This window comes from Protomyctophum bolini, assembly GCF_963924005.1.
Source record: "Protomyctophum bolini genome assembly, chromosome: 16".
Lineage (NCBI taxonomy): Eukaryota > Metazoa > Chordata > Actinopteri > Myctophiformes > Myctophidae > Protomyctophum > Protomyctophum bolini.
Genome location: NC_137877.1, coordinates 37,937,842 through 37,965,702, shown reverse-complemented (window position 1 = coordinate 37,965,702; position 27,861 = coordinate 37,937,842). Strand labels below are relative to the sequence as shown.

Genomic DNA, 27,861 nt, shown 5'->3' with positions numbered 1-27,861 from the left:
CAGAACGGAGCAGGATCAAGCACTCTCTGCACCGTTCCACCCCCTCCTCCATTGTAATGAATAGGGACTCAATTTCCCATAACCCTTTGCACGCCGGAGTGACGGACCTTTTTTGCGATGACATCATCAAAACGCGTCTCATATCCCATCCTTGTCTGGTGGATTGCCCGTATGCCCTTAAAACTGATTAAAAAACGTGGATTAAACAATGAAAACATAACCCCGTCAACTGCACTACTTATTCATACTACACTACAGTGTCACGCACAATCAGCAGATCTACAGACTCGAGCTATATTTGGACATTCAAGGTTTCCGACGATAAACACCTGGAAGCTGACATAATCATTGAATCAGCCATGGATGTGTCATAGCTGTTACGTATACCTATTGCACGGTGTTATAAAACCATGATGCAAAGTGGCACTGTCACTTTTATGTCTGTACAAAGTGAGCATGCACGCACGCGCACATGCACACGCACATGCACACGCACACGCACATGCACACGCACACGCACAGGCTCATCCTGCATGAAACCACAGAGACTCAAGTCCTGCCATCCCTGCAATAAAAGGCAGCACACGTCGACTGATACTATGACGAAAAATGTTCGTCAACTAAGTGGAAACTAAATGAAAACTAAGCTATGATGACTAAAACTAAATATACTGACAATTTCGTCAACAAATAAAAACTATAGACTAAAGTGTTAGGAAGGGACTAGTGTAGTGGACAAGAGATCCACTAATTCATTTTACACTTGGTTGCATGCTGAAAATAGCCGATCTACAAGCTGCGACGCTGCGTTTGGTTCCATTTGTACACTCCCAGAGTTAAATTAACATTGATTCTACGATGTAAATTGTGGTCCCAGAGAGAAAAATGTAAATGGGGGATCCGTAGCCCAATGCATGTGAAACTGGGGGGTCCTTGAAATTATAATGGTTGAGAATCACTGCTGGAACCGTGATACAAATCTTCTCTTATCGGGGGGGGGGTCTCCGGCATACTGTATCTTTTCAAATTGGGGTCCGCAGACTAATAAATGTCGTCCTTGACATGACAAACTTAGAGAACCACTGCTTTGAATCATCTCTGAAGAAATACGACGTGAGTGTGCCAAGTCTGAGTAGACAGCCAAACATCCAATTACCACCTGCTTCCTTCCCGTGCAGACCACCATAAGCTGGTCTTCTCGACGCAGGACCAGAGACGATCGAGGGCAATGGCTACACAAAAGAAGAAGATGCGCATGACAAACACTGAGCTTTCACTGCAATGACTTGAGTCATTCTCAAATCAGGCTGTGCTGTTTTTGTGTCCCTCAAGTGTTTTATAATGAAATGCGTCCAAATGAACTCTCTTCTTTTGAACTGACAAAGACGCATACAAAAAAAAACTACAAATCACAGCTGAACACAATAAGCACTTAATTGTGATAAGTGGTACCACAAGAATATAACTAATGGTGTGTGTGTGTGTGTGTGTGTGTGTGTGTGTGTGTGTGTGTGTGTGTGTGTGTGTGTGTGTGTGTGTGTGTGTGTGTGTGTGTGTGTGTGTGTGTGTGTGTGTGTGTGTGTGTGTGTGTGTGTGTGTGTGTGTGTGTGTGTGTGTGTGTGTGTGTGCGTGCGTGCGTGCGTGCGTGCGTGCGTGCGTGCGTGCCTGTGTGCGTGCCTGTGTGCGTGCGTTTGTGCGCTTCTTGGCTACATCTTGGCTTGGCAGGAGAACCACTGTCTACGGATCAAGATCTTGGGGGACTGCTACTACTGTGTGTCTGGGCTGCCCGAGGCGCGCGCTGACCACGCCCACTGCTGTGTGGAGATGGGCGTGGACATGATAGAGGCCATATCGTGAGTGTTAAACACAGCCTGCCTGCCTGCCTGCTGCACTCTTTTGTTTTCATTACTACTGTACTGTACTGTACTGTACTGTACTGTACTGTACTGTAGAAGCCCACCTCCCTGGCCTGCATGTGTGTCTGTGTCTCTGTGTTAGGCTGTGTAACAGTGACACTTCATGGTGGTGAACAAACGCTATTTTCGTGCTCGGACACAGCCACACACACATAGCTGTCTATAGGAGTGGTTGCACCACTCAAAATATTTTATACATAGGGCATCGCTGGCCATTGCATATGACAATAATGAAATGAACCCATCAGGCATGTGCTGACTATGCTAATTCAGGTGAAGGTAGATGATACTTTAAAGGAAAATGTATCTTCGCTGTGAAATATAGGCACTTTCCAATCTTCATCAAATAGCTGTTATCAATACTGTATTGTAGAAATAATAGTACAAGTCCAAGTTTGGTAATCTGAATTTACTTAAAGTACAGTAAATGTACAAAAGTATTGGCATACGGCCCCATTTTCACAAATATTTATATAGCAGCATCAAAAATTTAACATTTTTGAATACTGTACATACTGTACAGAACCCAAATATTGGTTCCCGCCCAGAATGGGTTAAATAACATTTAAATATATCCTTTGAAAGTATGCAGGTCTGAAGTGGTTTTGTAATAATAATCAAAATCTACAAAGTAACTAGTAACCAAAGTTTTAAAACAATTATAGTACAAAAAGTACAACATTTGCCTTTGAGATGTAATGGAGTAGAAAGAAAACTGTTGAAAAAATGGAAATACTCTAAATTGTACTGTCTAAAACTGTACAATACTTTACTGTCCACCACTGCCTGTACGGACGGAGTAGCAGCTGTTGTGTCTACCTCCCGCTGCTTTCCCTTTCTGTTTTCAAAAGCACTTGCGCGTGTTGTTTGAAATGACTTCATTTATTTTCTACCCTAAAAACCTTGCTTTGCCATGTGCTTACTTTTAATGGCAAAAAGAAAGTATACGGTCAAGCCTGTTGTGGCGAAACGGGACCCCGTGGCTCTCTCTTATGTGGACTAGTCACTAGATAAACAGAGGTGGTCTTCAGGGCACTGACATTGTAATGTAAGATTAAGGTTACAGCATTGTCTAACTATGTGGCTTTTATCTAATCGGCAAGACCACACAAGGACACAGATGTATGTCTTTCTGTCTGTCAGACTTTGGGCTGAGGAAAGAGGATCTCACTGACTAATGTGTTCTTGTTTGTGTGGGTGTCTGCACAGAGCATGGCCGTGATTTTCAGCCAGTCTGTCCTCTCTCCGTCAGTCCCCATCCCCGGTTGTTTGTCTAATAATTAGTAGGGGAGAGCCGCCACGGTTGTAACGCGTCGTGGTTGTAACATGCACGTTATCTCTTGATTGGTCGACGCCATCAAGACGCCATCGCGTCAGTATGTGTACAGCAACGTACTCTATGTATGTGCCCAGGAAGTTTGAAGTGTTTACCTTCATCCTACGGGGGAATAATTGGCGAAAAACGGACTTTTCTCAAAATGCGTAAAACTTTATACCTGGAGCATGTGGGCTACACTTTCTTTTGTTTGTTTATGGTAGCAGTCATGTGTAGGTCCGTTGCCTGAAAATATTACATATGTAGATAAACGGATCTCTGAGTAAAAGAGTGAAACGTGCAAAGTTTTACAACCTTGGCGGCTCTCCCCTACTTCACTTTTATCTGCACTTATTTTTGTTTATCTCCTGCAACATGAAACAGAAATGTTATGCCTAATTCATACTCCGTGGGAGGCGTTGGTAGCCGAGTTGATAAAGGTGTAGTGAAATGAAAGAAACGTTTTTCACACTTTTTTGACCATATCCGTGGTCATCATATGGGCAAATTATCATTTTTGTGTGTTTTTTATATAAAAAGTCCATAAAAATAAAAAAATAATTATTTCCTTAAAACAAAAACGTGCTGCGTGATGACGTGTAGAGATACACATCAATAAAAGCCAATAAAAATGAAGCTCACCCATTGGATTCCCATTGTTGCGCGTCCGTCCAAACACAGCTGCTAATTTTAATCCAATTCAAGTTGACATCCAGACAGTGTATTACTCATTTTAAACTTAATCATCACACTAAAATATCTATATAGGTTGTGTACAGGTTAGGAAAAAAATCCCCTGGCTTTGCTGCCGACTCCCTGTCACTTTGTAAACAAACCAATATGCATGTGCGTGCATGAGACGGACCCATAGCCTGGAGGGATGCGACGCTCTGATTGGTTAATTTGGTTCAGAGACTAAGCTCCTGCCGTCTGAGGCTGAAACTTCAAAATAAAATGCCCCAAAAGCCATTTCACTACACCTTTAAATTTAAGGCACATACGACGTTAGCCTCTGATGATGCCTGACAGCAAGTCCCCCGGGTTTGATTCCCTGGCTGGGGGGCAGACCATTTGCTATACATACTCCCAAAATCTCTCACCTTGTTTCCTTCAATTGATCAACATGTACACTATACTCAGACATTATTGATGTATTTATTAAGAAACCCATTGTTTGTTTGTTTGACCTTTGGTCTGGTATGGCAGGCTGGTGCGAGAGGTGATGGGCGTGAACGTGAACATGCGCGTGGGCATCCACAGTGGCAGGGTGCACTGCGGGGTGCTGGGACTCAGGAAGTGGCAGTTCGACGTCTGGTCCAACGACGTCACGCTAGCCAATCACATGGAGGCTGGGGGCAAGGCCGGGTATGTCTCTTCGTCCAATTACCATGATGTGTACCTCAAAGTAACAAGCTGTGTCCAATTACCATGACGTGTACCTCAAACTAACAAGCTGTGTCCAATTACCATGACGTGTACCTCAAACTAACAAGCTGTGTCCAATTACCATGATGTGTACCTCAAAGTAACAAGCTGTGTCCAATTACCATGACGTGTACCTCAAACTGTTACTTTCTTAGCTTACGCATGTTTCATGATAAATGCTTTTTGTGTGATGTATTCCCATGCTTTTTTGTTCTTGCTTAATGTAAGTCGCTCTGGATTAAATGCCTGCTAAACGTCTGCTAAATGCCTAAATTGTAAACCAACAAGCACCGTAGAATGCACCATCAAATAGAGACGAGGATTGAAAAGCTCAAATGTGACCTTTACAGCTTGCCGTGTGTGTGTGTGTGTGTGTGTGTGTGTGTGTGTGTGTGTGTGTGTGTGTGTGTGTGTGTGTGTGTGTGTGTGTGTGTGTGTGTGTGTGTGTGTGTGTGTGTGTGTGTGTGTGTGTGTGTGTGTGTGTGTGTGTGTGTGTGTGTGTGTGTGTGTGTGTGTGTGTGTGTGTGTGTGTGTGTGTGTGTGTGTGTGTGTGTGTGTGTGTGTGTGTGTGTGTGTGTGTGTGCGTGCGTGCGTGCGCGTGCGTGCGACCAGGCGTATCCACATCACCAAGGCCACTCTGAATTATCTGAACGGGGACTATGACGTGGAGCCTGGCGAGGGCGGAGAGAGGGACGGCTACCTGAAGAAGCACAACATAGAGACCTTCCTCATCGTGGGCTGCAGCCAGAAACGAGTATGCAGCCCTCCATTTGTCTCTTAGATATATAGATATATATATATATATATATATAGATATATATATATATATATATATATATATACTGTATCATATGGTACTGTGTGTCCGTTTGCAACTATTGTCAGTTCGCAACTGAAATGTATCTTGCTACCCCCGTGGCCTTGTATGCAACACGTATACAAACATTTGACATAACACAAAACGGAAAGGAAAATTCAATTACATGCATAGAAACGCATAATATAGGCAAGAGAAATGTCCACAGCTCATGAGGTTAGTCCTGGCCAAAGGCCTGATTGAGCCTCAAAGTCATGGACAAAAGACCTCTTCAGTCTGACCTTATTGTATGCTGCAGTAATACCATATCTCCTTCCTGAAGGCAGCAAACTATGCTCTCGCATGCAAAATATGGCTAGTATTAGAGGTGATATTCCTTGCTAACCTTAGGATGCCGTTATCATACGTGGATGTATAGAGTCTCTGAAGTGGTTGTCCAACAATCTTTGAACAAATGTTCAGTTGTTGCAGCAGTTGTGACTATACAGACAAACATCCATACCAGGTGGTACTAACGTACTGGAAGAACACTCATAATAACAGAAGTGGAAGAACAAAAGAAGAATTTGCTTTGTTTTCTTACACACTGATTCAATCTGATCTTTCCATGGCAAAAGATGGTCTATTACTACTCCTGGTATGAACATACCTGCATGCACTCGCACTTCTGACACCTCCTGTGCCACTCTCTTTTTTACTACAAAAACTAAGAACCGTATCATGCCGTATAAGTATTTCCTTTCCATACTCTATAGGGCTCGGTTTCAGATTTCAGGTTTTCGGAACCTAATCTGGGCCCTGTTCAGGTCGTACTAAACCTAAATTATGGAACCCAGAGCTCAAAATCTATACATTCAACCTTTTATAAAAAATGTAAAAGCGCCCATCTGCAAGCTCACAATACTCAAGTAAAATATCTCAAAATTGAGATAGGTACAGTACTCAAGTAAATTTATTAAGTTGCTTTCCACTACTGTCTAAATACTTAGTTCAGACTAGTCTTTGGTTAGACCAGTCATTAGTCCTACAACCTATCTCAAACCCTCACCCTTGTAGCGATTGGCTATCGCACCCTCGCACACGCACGTCGCACACACACACGCACGCACCCACCCACTCACACCTAACCCTATAACCTCTCACGGGGGAGCACACCTAAACCTTAACTCTCTCCCAACCCTTAACGCACCCCTCACCAACCTTAATCCGGTCGTTTTAACGCACCCTTCACCAACCTGTCCAAGCAATGTCTAACCAATGACTAGTCTAAACTAAGTATGCTGGGCTGAAGCCAGCAGTATATAGATTTGCTGTGCATGTCAATGTATATTATTTTCTTATCTTCGGCAATGCTTCTTGGGCTAGTAGTAGGTGAGTGGCTGTGGCTTTGAGGCAAGAAATCAATAAGCTAATGTTGCGCCTGTTATACTTTGATACGAACCATCATACAGTGTTTTATCGGTAACATAAAGTCCAACCGCCAGCGTGCCATTAATGACAGAGCCATATTTCATGACGAGAACAGGCCCATATATCCTTATTTATAAACTGTGGGAATTCCTTCCCCGCGCGGACCGTGTGTCGGCGAGCAGTGAATTTATTGGGTGTTCCACCGCACGGGCTCGGGTTTATTTATGGCCACACATGCTTGTATCAGATATATCTGTGTTCTCCAGCACTATCACAAGCCACGGCTGCAAGATAGCATACTGTATCATCGCTGTCGGGGTTGAGACTTTGTACAGTTCTACAGTATGTCCAAAACTGCTTTTTCGGGGCTGCATTGTGTATGGCATGGTCATAGTAGCTCGAGACACAGACTGACTGAAGATAGAGACTGACATGTCCTACACTAATACCTAACGCAGATTTGATTTATTTTTCCTGTCACTCTCAATTAGGTCAGATTGAACCCCAAACAGCAACAATAAAACTCATGCTTAAAATAATAAATTGTCTTCAACTTTTTCACGTAGAATCACATTGCAGATAAGGGAGAAGGACAGGAAATGTAACGGCATTCCAGCATATAGATCCTTATTTCTATTATAGTATTTCAGCTATATTTTGTCTGAGTGATATTAATAAGTCATACTGTATTATGTAACCTTTTCAATGAAATGGAAAACATGCTAACACCCCACATTGTTCACCACAGAAAGAAGAGAAGGCCATGATAGCCAAAATGAACCGTCAGAGGGCCAACTCTGTCTCCCACAACACAGGCCACTGGACCGATAGACCCTTCTATAACCACCTGGGGGGCAACCAGGTCTCCAAGGAGATGAAGAGGATGGTAAGAACCTGTGTTGATTTTGTGTCGACTTTAAAACTATGACGAAAAATGTTCGTCGACTACCTTTTTTTTCCGTCAACAGATAAGAACTAGACTAAATTGTTCGGAAGGGACTAGTGGAGAAGAGGTCCAGTATAAGTCATTTTACACTTGGTTGCATGCTGAAAGTAGCAGATCTACGAGCTCACAACGTGTTGCAGCGCGACACGTTGTGAGCTTGTAGATCTGCTGTTTTCAGCAAGTGTCAAATCAGCCATTACGACGGCATCAAGGCCTGTCGAAATACATTTTAGCCGACAAAAATAAACTGTAGATTTAGTCGACTAAAATATGAATAAAACTAAATGAAGTTTTATTCCAAAGACTATGACTAAACTAAAATAGAAATTTGCTGCCAAACAAAACACTGGTAAGAACCTGGGACGATAAAGGACCACCTTTTCACCCTACATCCTCGTAATTATAATTGACTTGAGTCCTCGTTAACCGTTTGGACGCCACAGACGGTTAAGCCCGAGGTTTAATTGCACGCCTTGCAGGCCATCTTTATTGACATTATGGCTCATAATGAGATGAAGTATAGGCATGATCAGAGCCTAATTAAACATGAATTCAAGCTCCCGCTAATCAAAACACTGATCGGATAGCTCGTATAGGCCTCGGTGGGCCTCAGCAGAGCCAGGGGGTTGGCGTATAGCTTCACGTTCAGCCAAACAACAAGACCTCTTCTTCTCTGCTCTGAACTTTTAACAAGATGATGAGTGTGAGTTAATTTTCATTGCACAGAGTGCAGAAGTGATTTTAATTAATTTTGTCAAAATAAGTGTTATACTGTAGCTCTATTGTGTATTCCGATATTCCAATATTTGCTGTAGAGTTTGTTCACTAAAAGGGCTCTCCCCATCTCTCTAGCTCTGTATTACACACTAGATAGAAAATAGCATACCACATAGCGGTAAATTAACATTAAAAAACAGTCACCCAGGCACTAAATATGCTGGCATTGCGAGACACTTTGAGTGGCAGGTTTGCGTTCAGCATGGGCCACGCAAATATTGTTTGCGCATAAGGTGGTGCCAACCGTGCCATTATTACATAATTACCGATTAAGACCTGGAGATAAGGGGCGCCATTTTCGTCACCGATAAACCCCTTATCCCTAAACTACATTGACACGTTGTGAGCTTGCAGAATGGCCATTTTAACTATTCAAAAATGTGTCGAAATATAGTAAAAAAAAAAGGCAAAGAAATGTAGGGATAAGGGGTTTATAGCGGTGATGGAAATTGAGCCCATAATGTGCAAAATAGAGCCCCAAGTCTTTGATCTGTGATTTTCAATTTCAAGAACCGCCATTAACTGTCAAGGTTACAGACCTTTAAAAGGGTCCATTTGGAATCTCCTCAATGAACCCTTTATCTGCTTGAAAACAAGTTAAGAGTTCAAGAAGGCATTCCCGCATTTGCAGAACGTAACAAGCATAATATCTGTATTAAAAGCGACTATAGATGACACGATGATAATGGGGAAAAAGGTCAGCGTTTGAAACTGCTCAGTGATTCCCACCCAGCACACTGACATGTATTTTTAACACCTAGAAGACCCTTGTGTGTGTGTGTGTGTGTGTGTGTGTGTGTGTGTGTGTGTGTGTGTGTGTGTGTGTGTGTGTGTGTGTGTGTGTGTGTGTGTGTGTGTGTGTGTGTAAGTACATACATGCACACGCAATGCTGGGAGTGGCTTTGAGGGCCAGTCAGAGAGGTGACGGTAAACATGAGCAGCCATGTTGAACCAAAACAAGCTGTCACTCCATTCACACTCTTAAGCAGGGTGGGTAGAAGAAGAAGAAGAAAAAAAATACTGTTTCAAACTCCCCAAGGGGGTTCGCTTTAGGACTAGAACAAGGAGTTTATAAGGACAGAGGGGTTGGCTTGGTGTTAATGTGATGTGGCTATTTTGCTTTATTTACATCTCCCACTCTGGCCACCCACAAAGCCCCATCTGACTCATGAGCAGAGATGCGCGTGTGTGCACGCACGCACGCAGGGCAGCATGCACACACGCACGCACGCACGCACGAACTAATCTTTTGCTTGTTATCTTTGGTTGTCGGCCCACTCTCCCATTCTTTCTCTCACACTCTTTCTCTCTCCCTCGCTGTCTCGGCTTTATTATATGCCTTTATTATGTATATATATATATATAGTGTTTGGTCACAAAGTAATAGACTTACATTAGTTGACCCTGGCTGCAACTCTATTTCTGTGTAATAATATCCATGCAACAACTCTTATTTCATCGACAGCACAGCAGGCCAGAGCTTTTTTTTAAAGTTGTAACCACTTCATAACTGGAACATTTATCCACAAACAATATTTAAAAAAAAGTAGCTGGTCGACAAGCTTTTCAAAAATAAAATTCTAAATTGATCAATTCTTTTTTATTGGCACGCAGAGTTGAGAGTGGCTTACTGGTTGATTCAAAATCAAACTTGCAGTGTGTGAATTTAACTTAAAAATTGACACTTGTTGCAACACAGTTGAATGTGGCAGCAAGATGTGTGTGTGTGTGTGTGTGTGTGTGTGTGTGTGCGTGTGCGTGTGCGCGTGCGTGCGTGCGTGTGCGTGCGTGTGTGCGCGTGCGCGCCTGTGGTGCGGTGAATGATGATTATGAGCTGTCAGACATGTTCTCGCACCCCGCTGAGCACGTCGAGTGCTGAATTAACAACAAGACGAGTATGCAGAGAATGGAGTGGCTGCATGATGACGCCTGATTTATCCTTCTGCGCTGTGACATTGTCGCCGTGGCCCAAAGTATAACAGATTCTTGTGACAGGCGTCGTTAGCATTTAGATCTGTTCCTTCCACCGCAAGACATCGACGGAGCATTATTACATTATGATACATGACGGTTTCACTATTTGACTTTCTGAGCGGGACTTTCTATAAGAGTTCTGAGCCCCGGGGGGGGCAGACTCTGTGTTGTCGGATGTGAACGGATAGTAAATGTATGTAATTTAAACAACAAAAAAATTAAATGGCAGTTTTGGGGGTTTGTTCGGTCGGTGAGCAACACTTAAGTATAAATATGGTTGCTGAGATGGTGTCGACCTGGAACGTACTGTAAATGTAACGTTCGTTTTACTTTCCCCCTCTGGCCCATCCTGTCCTCCCTCACTCTCTCTCTCTCTCTCTCTCTCTCTCTCTCTCTCTCTTTTCTGTCTGTCTGTGCACGTCGCTCTCTTACTGTCTCTTCGCCTCTCCTTCCACATTGCTCATAAATCACCCAGCACCCAGTAAAGATAATAAAGTAAGCGGCAGTGATTGGCGCGAGAGCGTAGAAAGACGGGCGAAGGGCATGCGGGAGAATGTTTCTTTTAGTGCGCGTGCGTGCGTGCATGTGTGTAAGTGTGTGTGCGCGCGTTGCTGTGCATACATACACACATGCACGGCAGATAGGGAAGAGGGGCGTCGATTCTTACTGTAGTCCTCGTCTCTGTATCCAGAGACAGACAGACAGACAGAGCAGCAGCAGCAGTGTGAATGACACTATGAGGTGTTGAGCTATGTGTGTTCTACGTAACATGTATAGTGCTTAAACCAGTGGTTCTCAAACATTTTCTTGTCAAGGAACGCTAAACTAATATACATTTGTCCACGGATAAATACATTTTTTAATTTGTGCCAGGGACCCCCCCCCCCCCCCTCTCGCGAAATCTGACCCAGTACAGATCCGATCCCTGTCAAATACATAGAGTATTTAGTTCAATACTAGAGGGTTCAAATTGTTTTAAAGAGCCCATAGTAGGCTACCGGCCAGCGGGTAGCATAAAGTATTTAGAAAAGCGCTATATAAATCTGAGCTATTATTATTATTATTATTATTAAAGCAGTGTTTTTTAATACAGTATCTGCAAGGCGAGTAGGGGTGATGCGATGGCATCCATTCAAAGCCATAAATTAGCATTCCTACGGCCGAGGGTAGCTTCACTAAATGGACAGGCTGATTGTCTGTGTGTCCGTGATGGACGAGTTGTCAATGGAATGCAGCCCAGCTATTGTTAGTGGGGGGAGGTGTTACATTCATCCCATTTCTATGCCGGCACACTTGGGCATTTCAGAAGGCACACTAAAGTGCCAAGTGCACACAGGTTGGGAATCACTGAGCTACCCAACTATCGACCTTGTATTGTTGTGTGTATCCACAAGAGGGCAGTGGTGGCACACATTTAGAGCCAGCCTCGCTGGTATAATTAACCTGTGTCACCACTGCCATAATTCTTTTTCTATTTAGTGTTGTGAATCGTGATGAGGAATGAGGGAGTGGGGTTGAGTGAGTCTAATTACCAACTTTCATCTCAAACTACTGTAACTTTCATCTCATTGTCTTGACTTTGAAATATTCATAACAGCACTTCCCTTTCTATTGAAGTGCACTTCTTTCCCTTGCTCGCTCTGTTAAGTGAGAGGGCTTACCAAGGAAATAAATCAAATAATCATGACTTGCAGTACAGTACTTACTACTTAGGCTACTTGATGGTGGGTTATTAGTCGTTGTTGTTTTTCTTTGCTTCAAGCCATGCTGAGCTTACAGTTACAATGTGAGGGTAACTGTAGGGGTGTTGCCGATCCTCTCCTGCAGTTTCACACAAATGACGATCTTGTTAAGGATCAAGATTCTTAACCACTTAAACCCTATTATACAACAAGGTCATGTCGAGGAAGCATTCTGATTGGTTGAAGTATAGCCACCTAGCTCAAACGACTCCAGCATGATATGGAACACCTATCAAAACATAAAAGTGCAGCTGTGCTGATCGAGTCTCCCAAGCGGAGCCGACTGGTGGCTATACATCTGTCATTAAAGGTCCTATACGACATGACATTCAACTTAAAAATGATAATGTTTGCACTCCCCTATGTGTCTTCTATCCCCACAAATACGCAATTTTGAACAATCAGGGTTTCTCATCATATATTTATAACAGTAAAGTATTTTCCGCCACTGGTGCAATCACCACGTTGACCTGCATTCTCTTCCTCTCTGTAAGCATATGCCGTCGTCTGAACAGATTTAATTTCCTCTTTTTATTGGGGATTTCTTCAAATGAATTTGAACTTTATCCTTCCGGGACATGTTCCCCCGGATAAAGTGGGCCTTTGTGTGAGCCAGTCGGGGGGGGGGGGGGGGGGGGGGCTGCATGTATTCCTGTCAGATTATACTTGAGTCCTGTATAGATAATGTCTTTTCACACTCTTAATAGTCCCTCTTTTTTTCATTTCATCTTCTTTACTGTCTTCTAGGGATTCGAAGACCCCAAGGATAAGTGAGTATAGATGCTCATGTACCCTCCCTCCCTCCCGCACCCAATCTTGTGTCTTTTCCCCCCCCTGTGTGCCGCTGTGGGCTGCTTGTTTCAACCATTTTCAACCATTTTCCGTTTTGGGCATGTCATTACCCAGATAGCAAAATATGGGTGAATCAACGTTGAAATGTGGTTAGGCAGAAATATTGAATCCACATTGAAACCGGACGTTGAAATTATATAAAAAGTGCAAAGAGAGTTACATGTTGAAACAACATTAGGTTTTCAACCATAACTGACACTATATCAATGTTGATTCAACCATCATCTAAATGGTAATCTACATGCACATTTGGGTTGATTTTATATTGAATCAATGTTAGGAATCAACATTGATTCAACCATAATCTAAATGGTAATCTACATGCACATTTGGGTTGATTTTATATTGAATCAATGTTAGGAATCAACATTGATTCAACCATGATCTACATGTAGATTTGGGTTGATATTATATTGAATCAACGTGAAGGAATCAATATTGATTCATGTACATTTTACATTAAAAATAATAAAAATGTCTACGCATTAGAAAAGGTTAGTTTTTCACCAATAACTTTCTGCTGATATAGATCTACACATCATAGCATTACAACAATATGACCAACATTGTTGGCAGACGATGGGTAGGTTGTTTGTGTGAAAACAAACTTAGAGATGACAACATGGTATTAATATTAATCAATTACGTTTTATTAAGGAAAATCGACAGCCAGCAATTGTGTTTTACCACAGTTATAAATTCCACAGACATGTTTGACAAAGATTTTTTTTAAACAAAAATAAATAATAACCATGGTTGATATAGGACATAAAGATCTTCCCTCATGAAGGACTTTGCAAATCAGGGTCCATTTGGTTGTCATATAACAGCGACACAAAACTGTAAACATATTTGACTGACAAAACAACAGTCTATTGGCATGGAAGAACAGTGTCCATGAACTTGTACTGGGTTGTACTGTATGGGAAACCGTGTGTGGGGAACCCTAAGTGTGACTTTGGGTCGCTTGGTTTGGGTCACTTGGGTTCCTTAGGATGCCGCCCTCCCTGTCTGGCGCATAACGAAGCCACTTCTTCACCGTTTCACTGTAGTCCTGGTTGGTCAGTTTGGAGTCAAACTGCCGAGCAGCAGCTGAAAGACACAAAAATAAGAGTGAGGAAGATAAGAGTCTATCCCATACAATTTCTTATAATCCTGCACCCTCCTGTCCAGCTTTTGGTGTGTGCACAAACTGTCCCACACAAACATTGCATTCCCACCGACAGTGAATGGACAAATTTGAGTGTTGGCCGGATTGATAAGAGTGCCCCGCACTTCACGTGTGTGTGTGTTTTTTTTTTAATCACTCTGCAGGCCTACAGTAACAAAAGCTACAGTCAGCATCCAGTTAGACTGAACTGGAAAGAGGAGCAAACGCCTAGCTGGCTCCATCTAGGCAATACAATGTGTATCCATGCAACTCTAAAGCTCACCAATTGTCCTTTGTTTATTTCTAATAGCTTGCACTGTCACCATCACTTCATTCCAACATATATATTTTTTAAGATCAAGTGTTTCATTTCGTGCCTCAGTCATGCCACTCCCTAAACATAATCTATGAAGTAGTTTGCAGGGAGGAAGCTTACCAAACATGCAGTCTTGTAACGTTGTGTCCTTGAAAGTCTTCTTCAATGCTGCTAGTCTTGAAACTGTTGTGATTCTGGAAGAAGAAGAAAAAAGGGGGGGGGGTCCTGATTAACTGATTAATGTGCTGCATTCCAATGTGAAACAAGCTGAAACATTGCATAATTGTACATTTGGATCAACATCAAGCTTGTTCATTATTATAATTTAATAGTATTGTTAATTATAAAATACCAGCATAACCAAACGTCTAACTATAACAACAGGACGAATGCAGTCTGACTGAGACTTCTCTATAAAACACAACGTCATTCAATACAAAAGCACGCGATTGGTCTGTTCGTTTTGGCGCAACGCCGGTTATAAGATAAAAACGTTTCAAAAGTTTCAAAACACATCGAAATATTAAATAATGTACTGGTTATAGGTCTGAGAACAGACACAGGAACCGTACGGTTCCACTTGTACACACTCCCGAGTTAAATTAATAAGGACACGCCAACAGATATTAATTTATCTTAATGTTACGGCCGGCTACACCAGGCATTTCTCGCGCGTTTTGTGTAGCCCGGCCGTTATGTTACATCACATATTCACCTATCAAGCTGCAGCATATGCACAAGACAATGCAGTTATGTCAGTGTCACTAAAGACTAAACACAGTTAATATAAAAGTAATATCGCCAAACTTACTGCAAAAGCGCTCAAAGTAGAATCCGGGGGACAGACGAAAGCCAGCCAGTAACCAGAGCGGAAACGGAGTGTGGTTGGAACATACCACTAGAGCTCGTTTAAGTAGGGGGGGACATTTGGACCGCTCCACTCCTTGTATAGTGACTTGTAGATGTTTTGTGACTGCACATTATGTACAAACCGCAAGTAAGAAGATTTACAGACAAGTAAGAAAATGTACAGAAAAATGTCATCAACATATGGTGCTTAATTCAGAACGTGAGATGCCCCTCGCCCAATGATAAAATGCTCTGACCCAGAGTTCAGAGAGGGGGGGTGGGGCCGGGCGGGGGGGGGGGCGCTGGTGGGGTGGGGGGAGTAGAGGGAGTAGGGGACGGGGGCGGGCGGAGGGGGGGTTTGGGGTGACAAACGGCATACGTTGATTCAACATTGCTTCGATGTTGGCATTTCAATCATTAAAATTCGACCGCAAAACAACATTGATTCAATGACATCTTTTCAACATTGGTTAATTGGCATCAATTGGATGATCGGTTGATGGTTGATCCACCATCAATCGTCAACCTTAACCAAAAATCAACCATTTTGACCATAATTCAACATTGAATTAACATCTTTTGCTATCTGGGTACCAAACCGAATTATGTGAAATGGGACAGATCTGTGTTCAGTGTGTTGATCACATGACCAGTGGCGTGCACAGATAGACACTAGTGGCTGCCCTTTTCCCTCTGGACAGCAATGTCCAAAAAAGGAAAACCTTTTTTTTTTGTACAGTGTACACTGTACAGTATGTGGACCATGGTGCCATTGATCAATTATTGATAAAAAGCTTCTAATATATTATTTAGGCCCCAAAATCGATAAATCTCACTCTATTAATTAAGGCAACCGGCCGGTTCCACGCACTTGCACAAGGTGCCCTTTTTTTTCACTTGAGCACCTGCCCCTCTAAATGTCTTTGCACGCCACTGTACATGACTGTAGAGATAGCGTGTACCGATTCGCGTGATGTATGGATGAAATACAAGCAATATAATCGGCCTCATCATGGTGGTGCCGTAACAGGCCGTTCTGGAAAGAGGTTCGTCGTTCGTATCCAGGGAGTATGTGTGCACAGTTTGGCATAACACCCACAACACCAGAGGGAGTTCAACAAACCATGTGCAACCCAGATTCGGCACAAATAAGGGACTAAATTAATTCCGCTCCTATGCCACCAAAATCAATCAATCAAAGCTGTACAGACGAGACAGACGGACGGACGTCGGACGGAGTGCAAAACATACTCTTCCCCCATTATGCGTTCGGCCTGTTGCAGACAGACAACAATGAGAGCAAAGCAGTAGAGCTGCTAGCATATACATACACTCAGCATCCCCTGAGAGGCGAACGACGGCTGGTCTCGTCTTGTTGTGTTATCTAAACATTTCATTTTCAGAAACACGCAAGAAAACCTCAACCCCGAGGACGAGGTGGACGAGTTCCTCGGCCGAGCCATCGACGCGCGCAGCATCGACCGGCTGCGCTCGGAGCACGTCAAGAAGTTCCTGCTGACCTTTCGCGAGCCTGACCTGGAGAAAAAGGTATGGACGCGTGCTGGTGGTGGAAAGTAAGTACACACAGGCGGTACTACACACAGGCGCGCACACACACATTGACACAGATGGAAAACGCCCATGTACTGTAACACACACACACCAGAGGCGTTTCCAGGAATTACATGTTGGGGAGGCAAGGTGTGTTGTCGTCGTCCCCCGCGCACAATCAAAAGCGCTCAAAGAGATACCTGCCAGACGAGTACGCTACAAAGGCTGAAAGGCACGCATTTGCATTCCAATGAGTGATTGAGGGTCGCGCTCTACGCACAACGTCCAATCAGTTGCCCAATAATAGTTCTCAGGTCTGGTGTTTGTCCTCTAGCAATGTCCCTATACTATGTTTAGAGTACGTGTCCCTATGTTTAGAGTACCAACAGGGGGCACTGTTGCACCACTCACTTCAGACTGGGCTGATTTTTCTCAGTGTATGGATTTTGGCCATGGGCATAAAGGGATTTGGACAGGTGGCCGCCTGTCCTCGCCTCATTAAGCAATATTACACGAGAGGGGGTGTAATATTCTGCGTTGCTTTCGGAACTCGCCCTGCGGGCTCGTTCCTGCAGCATCGCAGGCGTGCATTAATGACGTTAAACCACCCCCTCTCGTGTAATATTGCAATTATACAACAGTTACCCTTAAAACTAAGAAAAAACATATTGTTTTAATGACAGATGTAGTCACTACGACCACAGATGTCCCAAGAAACTAGCTAGCCTAAAGCCACCGAGTTTGCTGCGCTCTGGGAGAACAGAGCAGCTGAATTCTTTGTTTTGATTAGTTGTGGAGTGGTGCTCGTTTGAACAACGGCTAGAAGGCTGTTTCAACCAATCAGATTGCTTCCTCGAAACGATCTGTTGTATAATTGTAGGTACGCCACTGACACACACATGCGTGAGCAAACAAATACACGCACATTGCCAATATCACACCGTGTAGTTGGCCACAACAAGCAATCTTTCTCACAGCACTCCACTCTTCAAAATCCAGCTGTGTCCAATTACTGTCCTTTGAAGTGTGTTGTGAGGGGGGCGGTCTTTCAATTAAAGCACAGTTGAAAAGGAAGACGGAAGAAAGTGAGAATAGAGAGAGGTTTGAATGGCGGGGAGATTACAGCTCTGGCAGGTGCCAAAACTCCACCTGCAAGAGAGGAGAAAGGTTAGACTGGAACGTCAGTGCTAACGTTTTGGGGAGAATGGCAAAACAATGGTGTGTGTGTGTGTGTGTGTGTGTGCGTGTGTGTGTGTGTGTGTGTGACTGTGTGTGTGTGACTGTGTGACTGTGTGACTGTGTGACCGTGCGTGCGTGCGTGAGGCAAATAAACCAGTGTTTGACAGTAACCATTTACTGTACTTGAGTACTACACACAATACGTTTTTCTGTATCTGTGGAGTATTTGTATTTTTGGATACTTTACTTTCAACTCCACTACATTTCAAAGGCAAATATTGTACGTTTGTACTAGTGTATATATATATTTTTTAAAAGCACGCACAGTCCCGCCCCCTTTCAAGCGTTGCACGAAGCCAACTCGAGTCGTGACAAATCATGACAACAAACACAATATTTTGGACCAAACGAATAATTACAAAGAAGAAAAAAAGTGTTGTAACCTGGCGTTTTGTTCTTCTTTCTAATTGTGTTCGTCCCGAGAAATTGTGTTTGTTGTCATGATTTGTCACAACTCAGAGTTGGCTTCGTACGATGCTTTTAAATAAATACTTTTTGAAATGGCTATGAGGAAAATGAACTGAGAATCATTTCCTGGGGCCCTGGTAGGGGGCGGGACTGCGACGCTCTATTGCCTGTTGACGCTGCTTTGTTCTTTCTTTGACTTCCTCCTCCAACCGACCTCCTTCAGTTCTCCAGGCAGGTGGACTCCAAGTTCGGCGCCTACGTGGCCTGTGCGTCCCTCGTCTTCCTCTTCATCTGCTTCATCCAGATCGTCATCCTTCCCGAGTAAGTAACCCCCCCCCCCCCCACCCCCAAACAACCTTGGACCACTTTCACTTCCACAGATGGTCTTGTGAAAAGGCCATTCAATTCTCTCCCTCCCGATAAGGGGCCTTTTTTTTTGCATTGTGGCGTTTAAATGTCAAATTCGATCGTTTTGAAAGACATAAAAGGCTGGCTCGGTGAGTCTGAGCAGAAAGAGAACAATGCCGTAGATGACAGTTCTCATTAAAGGGGGGACAAAGATGAAACTGCTGCTTTAAAGGGAACAAAGATGAAACTGCTGCTTTAATGAAGCTGCTTTGCACCGAGCTGGATGCCGCAGCTATGAAAGCACGTCGAATCAATTCCAGCGTGATTACAGCTCACTCCCGAGAGAGATTTACAAACAAAAAAAACAAAACGCTTCCTTACCTTCTGTACACTGACCTCCATTCTCTTTAGACCTATTATTTTACAAGGGGTTTTGTCCCCTCCGCCATCGCGGCATTAAAGGGACACTTCACCCTTTTTGCAATTGCAGTTAATGACGTTTAGAAGCTTTAGATCACTTTCCTGGGGGTATTGTTGTCTCTGATGTCATGGACACTGGTCTCTTTAACTTCCTGGACTACAATTCCCATAATTCTTTGGTGCACTGCGCTCCTCCTTGTGGATAGGGGGGAGAGCTGTCTTACTGAGACAACAATCATGTAGTCCAGGAAGGAAGTGAGCCCAGTGTCCATGACATCAGAGACAACAGGCTCACTGCTACAATCTAAAATATCTAAAACCACATATTACACACATAAAGACCCCCAGGAAAGTGTTCTAAAGCTTCTAAAAGTCATTAACATATATCTTTTTGCAAAAAGGGTGAAGTGTCCCTTTAAACAAACTGCCCCGCCGATAGGATGGTTCTGTGTACTGTGTGGACCTCATGTTTTTGTATTGTCTTGGTGTTTTGTGCTATGTGTTGTTTTTGATGTGGGTGTTTGAACAGACTGTGAAGACGAATATCCTTCGAGACAATTTATTATTTTATTAACGAAATGAACCCTCGCATCATTGCGAACCCAATGAGCACTTACTATGAGACCTAGCAGATCATGTCTGTGTGTCTGTGTGTCTGTGTGTCTGTCTGTCTGTCTGTCTGTCTGTCTGTCTGTCTGTCTGTCCCGCTTTTGTGCCCATATATGGAGCTGAGTGATTTGTGTCACCATGACTCAGCCATAACCATATAAGGAGTCCCCAAAGCAGCTATACGTCCAAAACCCATTCTGACTGTGTCAGAATGGTGCAATGGAATGGCTTAGGGTCGAAGACAGAGTACAGCATCTTGCAATGGGTCTTGGTCCACAAGATTCGCTACACCACCCAGATACCCATGTACCCGTCTAAATACTTCCTTAATGTCAATGAAGTCCACACCCACAACACCAGAGGGAGTTCAACTAACCACGTGCGACCCAGATTCGGCACAAACAAGGGACTAAATTCATATGCCACCAAAATGTGGAATGCCCTACCAACAGTCATTAAGACTCCTTCAAAACTGCTCTCAAAGGGCACCACCTATACGGACGGCTGCAATTTGAAACTGGCCCCCATAAAATCCCCCACCCAACCCTTTTCCCCCCTCACTGTATATGTTTTTTTCCTCCCCTTTTTATGATGATTTCCTGTTTTTGGCCATATAGAAGTGTATATTCGTATGTCTCTAAATGTTTTGATGAATTGAAAAGGGTGGACCTACTATTGTAAACAAGTGTAATGCTTTATGGTGTCGTCCACTCACAGTTAACAGTTTTTGAATCGAGTTGTCCTTGAAATGTACTGTAATTCTGCAAACTGTTAATACATATTTCAATCAATGCACAATAACGCACGCACGCGCACACACACACACACACACACACACACACACACACACACACACACACACACACACTCTCACACATGCACTCTTTCTGCTCCCAGCTCTAGTATGATGATGCTAGGCTTCTTCGTCACCTGTCTGGTCCTCCTGATGATCGTCATGTTCATCTCCACCGTCTACTCCTGTTTTGGGGTGAGTATATTATTGTCCGGTCAAAACTAGAGTTGCTGGTATCGCTATCATAAGGAACTCTGCAGTATCTATTCTGCATCGTCAACGTCTCAAACATGACGTACAGTACGGACGACCAGTAGGAAGAGTCATGTTGGTATTTATGTCTTTGAACCCATTTAGACCTGAGGACGATTCTACAAAAAAAGGCTTCTAAGTCCTCACAGTTTTCTGAAAAACCCTATGATTCTATGTCAGTGGTGCTCAACCTTTATCATGTCAAGGACCCCCAGAATTATTAGTATTTGGCTGCAGACCCCCATCTGAAAATATGTTGTTCCAGGGACCTCCCCAGAAGCAAAGATTTGAGTTCAAATGTTCACTCTGTAATAATATACCGGTATCTTCAAAGATTTGAGGCACATTTTTCAAAGATAGCAGACATACAAGTTCATAGCGCACCGCGCTATGAGCTTGTAGGTCTGCTATTTTTCCACAGCTAAAGTATAACATAATGCTTTAAAACACCAAAAGGGGTTCCCTCCCAAAATGGGTTTTAACTAATAAAAGAAGCCAGTGATTGGACGGATTGAAGAAGCATGTAGAGTGAGATGTTTCATATTGTTCCCATCGGTAAGCAAGTTTAGAACTCTCCCAGTTATTATATTATTATTATTATTATTTCATATTGGAAACTTTCTCGCCCCAAAAGGATGCTGCTGACTAGGACGACGAAAAGTAGGGCAACAGGTTGATAAAGTACTCAACTCCAGTCATTGAGTTAAAAAGAATAAAAACTCCCGGTCAAATATTTCTCAGTTTACTCGGTTTTACTAACGAAGGAGTCTATTCAAAAGTAAAAGCTATTCAAAATTCATAATGTACAAATTACAAAGTGCATTTTCGTTTTTTTTAATGAATAAGTATTGCAAAACATCAAAACATTTTCAGAAATGTTCAAACATTTAAAAAACAAATACTGAAAATAGCCAATTTACAAGCTCATACAGAAATGTATCGCATCGCACTAGAGCAGCTATTTTCACAATTTTTTAAAAATAACTCAATTGGTTACTTCATAGTATATCCTACTTTTTTGTACTGTCTGTTTGGGACAGAAGTGCAACGCTTGTCTTTGAAATGAAGCGCTTCGTGGCTCACAACGTTCACATCGTGTCACTCACAATGCATCAAAAATGTTTAGAAAAAGCTGGACAGATTGTAAACTCATCTTCTGTTATAGTCCCTGGCAGAAAATAGATGGAGGCTCACAGCCAAATGAATGTCAATGTGTGAGTCCTTGACATGAAAATGTTTGAGAACCACTCGTGTATAGATGATATTAGCTTCTAACCTGGAGGAGTCAGAAGCCTCTGATGCAGTGCTGTTTTATTTGTCTGAGAAGGCCTCGTTTATCACGGCTTTGTCCTGACAACATGACAGCGCGTTGTGTATGAGCAGCACTACAGCTGTACACCTGGGAGGTTGCCATTGATTTTCTTGATTTTCTTCTTCTCTGTGCGCGTGTGCGTTTGTGTGCGTGCGTGCGTGCAAGGGTAGGACAATTCACTTACCTCCCCATTTGATACAGTCTCGAAACCTAGGATGCTGTTTCGATTTATTTTGCGATTCTTAATTATATAGCAATTATTCAATGATTCAATGATTGTTGTGATGCAATTTTTTTTGCGATTTCTATAGTAGAACATTTTAATAGAACTTAGACCTGTACAGTATGTGTCCGTCGTCCACCGGCCTACTTGAGAACGATGCAACTTAAGGGAACCTAATAATACCCGTTCTCTGTGTCTGCCTGTGTCTGAAGAGGGCGAACTGACTGACTTTGAAAAGTGGACTGGTTAAGTAATCAATTGTCAGGTGTGGGGTTGCCATGGCAATCAACTGGCTGAGGCAGATGCTGGAAATTGCACAGGTGAGGGGACTTAGGACCTCATTAGGCCCACGCCTGGGAGAGCCTGACCAGAGCCTTTTGTGGTGGTTCTGGACAACCGTGGGTCCGACCGACTTGATACGGGGCACTGCACAGTCGGTGGGGCAAACAGTTCTCGAGTTACGTGCATTACAACCGTACACACACACACACACAGACACACACACACAGACAGAGACATGGCACATTTATAGTTAGATATACGATATAAACCATGAAAAGTTGAATTATACACTTCAATGCAGCCAGAAAACTTAAAAAATATATACGAAACTTTAAAATCGATTAAAAAAAATTGCGATATTTGAGTGAATCGATTATTTTGATTCCACCACTAGTGCGTGTGTGTGTGTGTGTGTGTGTGTGTGTGTGTGTGTGTGTGTGACTGTGTGTGTGTGTGTGACTGTGTGTGTGTCTTTCGCATCAATGCACACGGCGAGGTATGCCGGTATACAGCTGGCACATTGACAGACAGTAGTAATTGCCTCACTCGGAGCTGCTGTTTATCTCTGCTATTGGTCTTTGAAGACAGCTCTGTTGGCTGATGATGACGTCGGAGGCCATAAAAAGCCCACGGCAGCCCTTGGGATAACCTTCCACTGGCTCTGACGATATAGGTCGTGAGGGAAATAAGAGATGATAGAAAAAAGTACCCGGGCAGCCATAGCTCTTCCCCCCCACATTAGCGTTGTTATTCGAGTGTTTTATCTGTTGAGTCACCGTTATACATTATGTATGGACATTCAGGCTGTGTTATTTTATATTTTACGTCTTGGTGGAGGTCAATGCCGTTCGTGGGACCTCTAAAATAGGATTATTTCCATATCGGTGGATGTCGGGGGGAACCTTGTATGTCCAAAACCATTCCTTTTTCTAATAATTTAAATAAAACAAAATGTGTAGTAAAAAACAGCCGAGCTACAAGCTCCTAACACGTCGCATCGTGACACATTGTAAGCTTGTAGATCTGCTATTTTCGATACTTTTGTGTGACACTCTTGTATCATGAAGTAGGGCGTTGATAAAAAAAAGAAAAACGTGAAAAGTTAAATATGAAGATATAAGGTTTTATATCCGACAACGATGTCTTGGTTTTTAGGAAGTCTATACTCGTTTGTGTAAAAATGCAGAAAACAGAGGATAACAATAAATTCTACATGTTACGTGATATCGTCTCACCAATAGGTCCTACAGCGAGGGGCAATAGTATTGGCTTAAGTTTGACGTGTGCGCATAAAACTTCAATGTCCAGAGAATTGTGTCATTTCCGATACGTCAATCCATTTATTCACATAAAGCCAACATAGATAAACTCACTTGATATATAACAGGACATCATGAACGCCGCCAGCAACAAACAGCATAGTGTGCCATCACCCAAATGAGGGGTAATAATGGTTACCAAGGTAACCACCCACCCTCTGACTTATACACATGATTGACATGACGTCATTAATTAGCAATTTCACAGCATTGATTTAAATAAACAAAATTAAATAGGAAGGCAATTTGGCTCCAACACCTCATATAGGTACGTATGTTTTTGTGACGCTGTAGTACAATCACGTACAGTACGTAGGTCTAAAGATTTTCTCAAAAGCAACGGTATAAGGTGTTCGAGTGCCACACCGGGTGCCGCGCTACGATCTGCTATTTTGGTAAAAATCAGGAAAATGTGGCCCAAATCTTTGAATATACTGTATATTCTTTCAGAGCAAACGTGGTGTCCCTGGAAAAATACATTTTCAGATGGGGGATCCATGGCCAAATACAGATAATTCTGGGGGTCCTTGGCTTGACATGAAAATGGTTGAGCAGCGCTGACATAAAAACATCAGGTTTTTTTCAGAAAACTGATTTAGAAGACATTTCTTTTAGAATGGGCCTCAGGTCTAAATGGGCCTCAGGTCTAAATGGGTTAACTTTCTCCCTGCCTTGTCTTGGTGCTGCTAGTTCTTCCCAGTGCCTCTGCAGAGGCTCTCCAAGAGGATAGTCCAGTCCAGGCTCCACAGCACCCTGGTCGGTGTCTTCACCATCGTCATCGTCTTTCTCTCAGCTTTCGTCAACATGGTGAGTCGACCATGAGTCTCTGCCAGACACGTACCGCGGCTTCTCGGGTTTCGCGCTTGCAAACCTCCTTTGCCAATAACGATAAATCTCTGGTTTTGTTTAAAGTCATTCAATCCAGAATTAATAGTATGTTCTTGACCTAAAAATATATTTTTATCATTTTCCATGAGTTAGGTGGTTTCTTCCCGACAGCAGAGATATTCATGTTATGTTGTTAAAGGTTTCATGACATTCATTTTAAAAATGTATTTTTATTTTTTTCAATTACGCCCACGCACAACCTGAACTTTGAACATTCAGTGGATTTTCTGTGTGTTCCGAAGCCTTTTGAGCTGCAATGAAAACGGGCAAAATCCCTCAACGGTGACATCTGCTGGCAAATTGTTATGTTATACATTATATGGGATCTGTGGACTGTTACATCACAGTCCACAGGCAAATCAGAGCACTTGTTTGAGCCAGAAAACCCCCAGACCACAGAACATCCTTTTGAATGTTAAAAGTTCAGTTTTTTGGGGGGTGCAATTGAGCTCAGAAAACCTAAAAACTAAATGAATGAGCTAAAGAAATTACAAAAACTTTTTATTTTATGTCACCAGAACTTTAAAATCTTGGTGTTTTGCCAATTATTTGGGGGCCCTTTCGCAAAATATCCTCACATCCCACATGTTTGACCATCACTGCTCTACAGACAACACCACAGTACAATCCTCAAGTGTTCCTCTTCCACTTCTCCTCTCTCTCCGCTTACAGTCCACCTGTAGCACCCGCGACCTGCGGAGCTGCATCGGCGCTCGCCTCAACATCAGCCGCTACAGCGTGAACGCCTGCCACGCCCACCTCCTCAACTACACCCTGGAGTCCCAGCACAGTGTCTGTGGAGACACCTGGCCCGCCTGCATCTTTCCTGAGGTAAGATATACTGTGTATATACAGAACAGTGTCTGTGGAGACACCTGGCCCGCCTGCATCTTTCCTGAGGTAAGATATACTGTGTATATATATATATATATACAGCACAGTGTCTGTGGAGACACCTGGCTCGCCTGCATCTTTCCTGAGGTAAGATATACTGTGTATATATATACACAGAACAGTGTCTGCGGAGACACCTGGCCCGCCTGCATCTTTCCTGAGGTAAGATATACTGTATATATACAGAACAGTGTCTGTGGAGACTATTCAAGAGACTAGGACTAAAAATAAAATACTGACAAAAACAACACTGGGTAAGATATATACAGAAGAGAAGGGGGGCACGGTGGCACAGTTGTTAGTGCTGTCGCCTCACAGCTAGAAGGTCCTGGGTTCGATTCCCGCTCGGGACGCTGTGGGTGCTGGCGGCGTGTTTTCTCCTCCGCGTCATCAGTGCCCATACCCGAAGGCGGGGTTGGCGAAAGGGCCTTTCTGTGTGGAGTTTGCATGTTCTCCCCGTGTCCCCTAGGGCAGTGGTTCCCAAAGTGGGGTCCGGGGACCCCCAGGGGTACCTGAGGGAGTTCCAGGGGGGACCCATCTATTTTGTTCATGTTCATAAAGTGCTAAAGTGTTTAAAGCAGTGGTTCCCAAACTTTTTCATGTCAAGGACCCCCAAATTGACACTACTTAGCCTGTGGACCCCCATTTGAAAAGATATGCCAGGGACCCCCATAAGAGAAGACGTACACATTTAGACGTCTACATTTAGACGTCTACATTTAGACGTCTGTATACATTTAGACGTCTGTATACATTTAGACGTCTACATTTAGACGTATACATTTAGACAGTGTCCCCCCGAGTGCCTCCCCAGTGTCCCCCCGAGTGCCTCCCCAATGCCTCCCCAGTGTGCCCCTGAGTGCCTCCCCAGTGTCCCCCAGTGTCTCCAATAGCAATACAAGAGCAATAATACAAATTAATCTTAATGTATTAATCTTATAAATGAATGAATCAAATTAATTAATTAATCAAAATTGCGGCCTGTGCCCAGCACCATGCCAAAGCTTTTTCCTGCAGGAAACACTGCTTGTGGTTGTAAATATATTGTTATCCGTGTTGCGAGGATGAGGGGGTACCTGGAAAAATATCTACCCCAAAAGGGGTACCTGGTCCAAAAAAGTTTGGGAACACCTGCCCTAGGGTAGGTACCCTCACAAAAAACATGCAGTAATCCTGGTCACTAAACTGCCTCCCCCTGGCCAGCCGGGGCGCCTGATGGAGGGGAAAGGAACTGGTTGGAATAACGTGTTCCTTCCACGCGCTATACGTCCAACCAGGGAAACTCCCCCCTGTCAGGTGTAAAGGAGCAACTTGGACACTCAGGCATGAAGGAAGCATGAGTTCAAGTCCGTTGCTCTCCCCTTGTCCCCCATATATGGAGTTTGGTGGAGGGTGTGTAGAGCCCAGGATCACATTAGATGATTGACACAGGGGTGAAAAATGGGTTACAAAATCGTGGGATAGAAAATATATATACAAATAAAAAAAGATATATACAGAACAGTGTCTGTGGAGACACCTGGCCCGCCTGCCGCTTTCCCGAGGTAAAGGTCCTTTACACACACTGCTTATGCGTTCTTTTGGATTTTTTGGATCTTGTGAAACAACACGTCCAGTCTGCAAAGACATGTATAGGGCCTGGAAGTGTTTTGTGTGGATACAGCACGGTATACAAATATTGTAGATCGGCTATTTTCAGCATGCAACCAAGTGTAAAATGACTTCATCTAGTTCGTCTAGTTTTTAATTTTTTTTGGACGATTGTCAATATATCTAGTCTTAGTTTTAGTCATCGTAGCTTACCGGTAGTTTTCATTTAGTTTCCATTCAGTTT

At 43.2% G+C, this 27,861-nt stretch overlaps 1 protein-coding gene across 1 annotated transcript in view; it reads left to right on the top strand.

Annotated features, from left to right (window-relative positions):
* The window catches only part of adcy5 (adenylate cyclase 5), a 109,425-nt gene that overhangs the window by 71,868 nt on the left and 9,696 nt on the right, over positions 1-27,861 (top strand). Inside the window, exons 5-14 of the mRNA XM_080785004.1 lie at positions 1,726-1,853; positions 4,438-4,596; positions 5,269-5,410; positions 7,632-7,769; positions 13,070-13,092; positions 16,893-17,037; positions 18,911-19,008; positions 20,962-21,052; positions 24,936-25,052; positions 25,806-25,964. Coding sequence (XP_080641130.1) covers positions 1,726-1,853; positions 4,438-4,596; positions 5,269-5,410; positions 7,632-7,769; positions 13,070-13,092; positions 16,893-17,037; positions 18,911-19,008; positions 20,962-21,052; positions 24,936-25,052; positions 25,806-25,964 — 1,200 coding nt within the window. The remainder of the gene's footprint in view (positions 1-1,725; positions 1,854-4,437; positions 4,597-5,268; positions 5,411-7,631; positions 7,770-13,069; positions 13,093-16,892; positions 17,038-18,910; positions 19,009-20,961; positions 21,053-24,935; positions 25,053-25,805; positions 25,965-27,861) is intronic.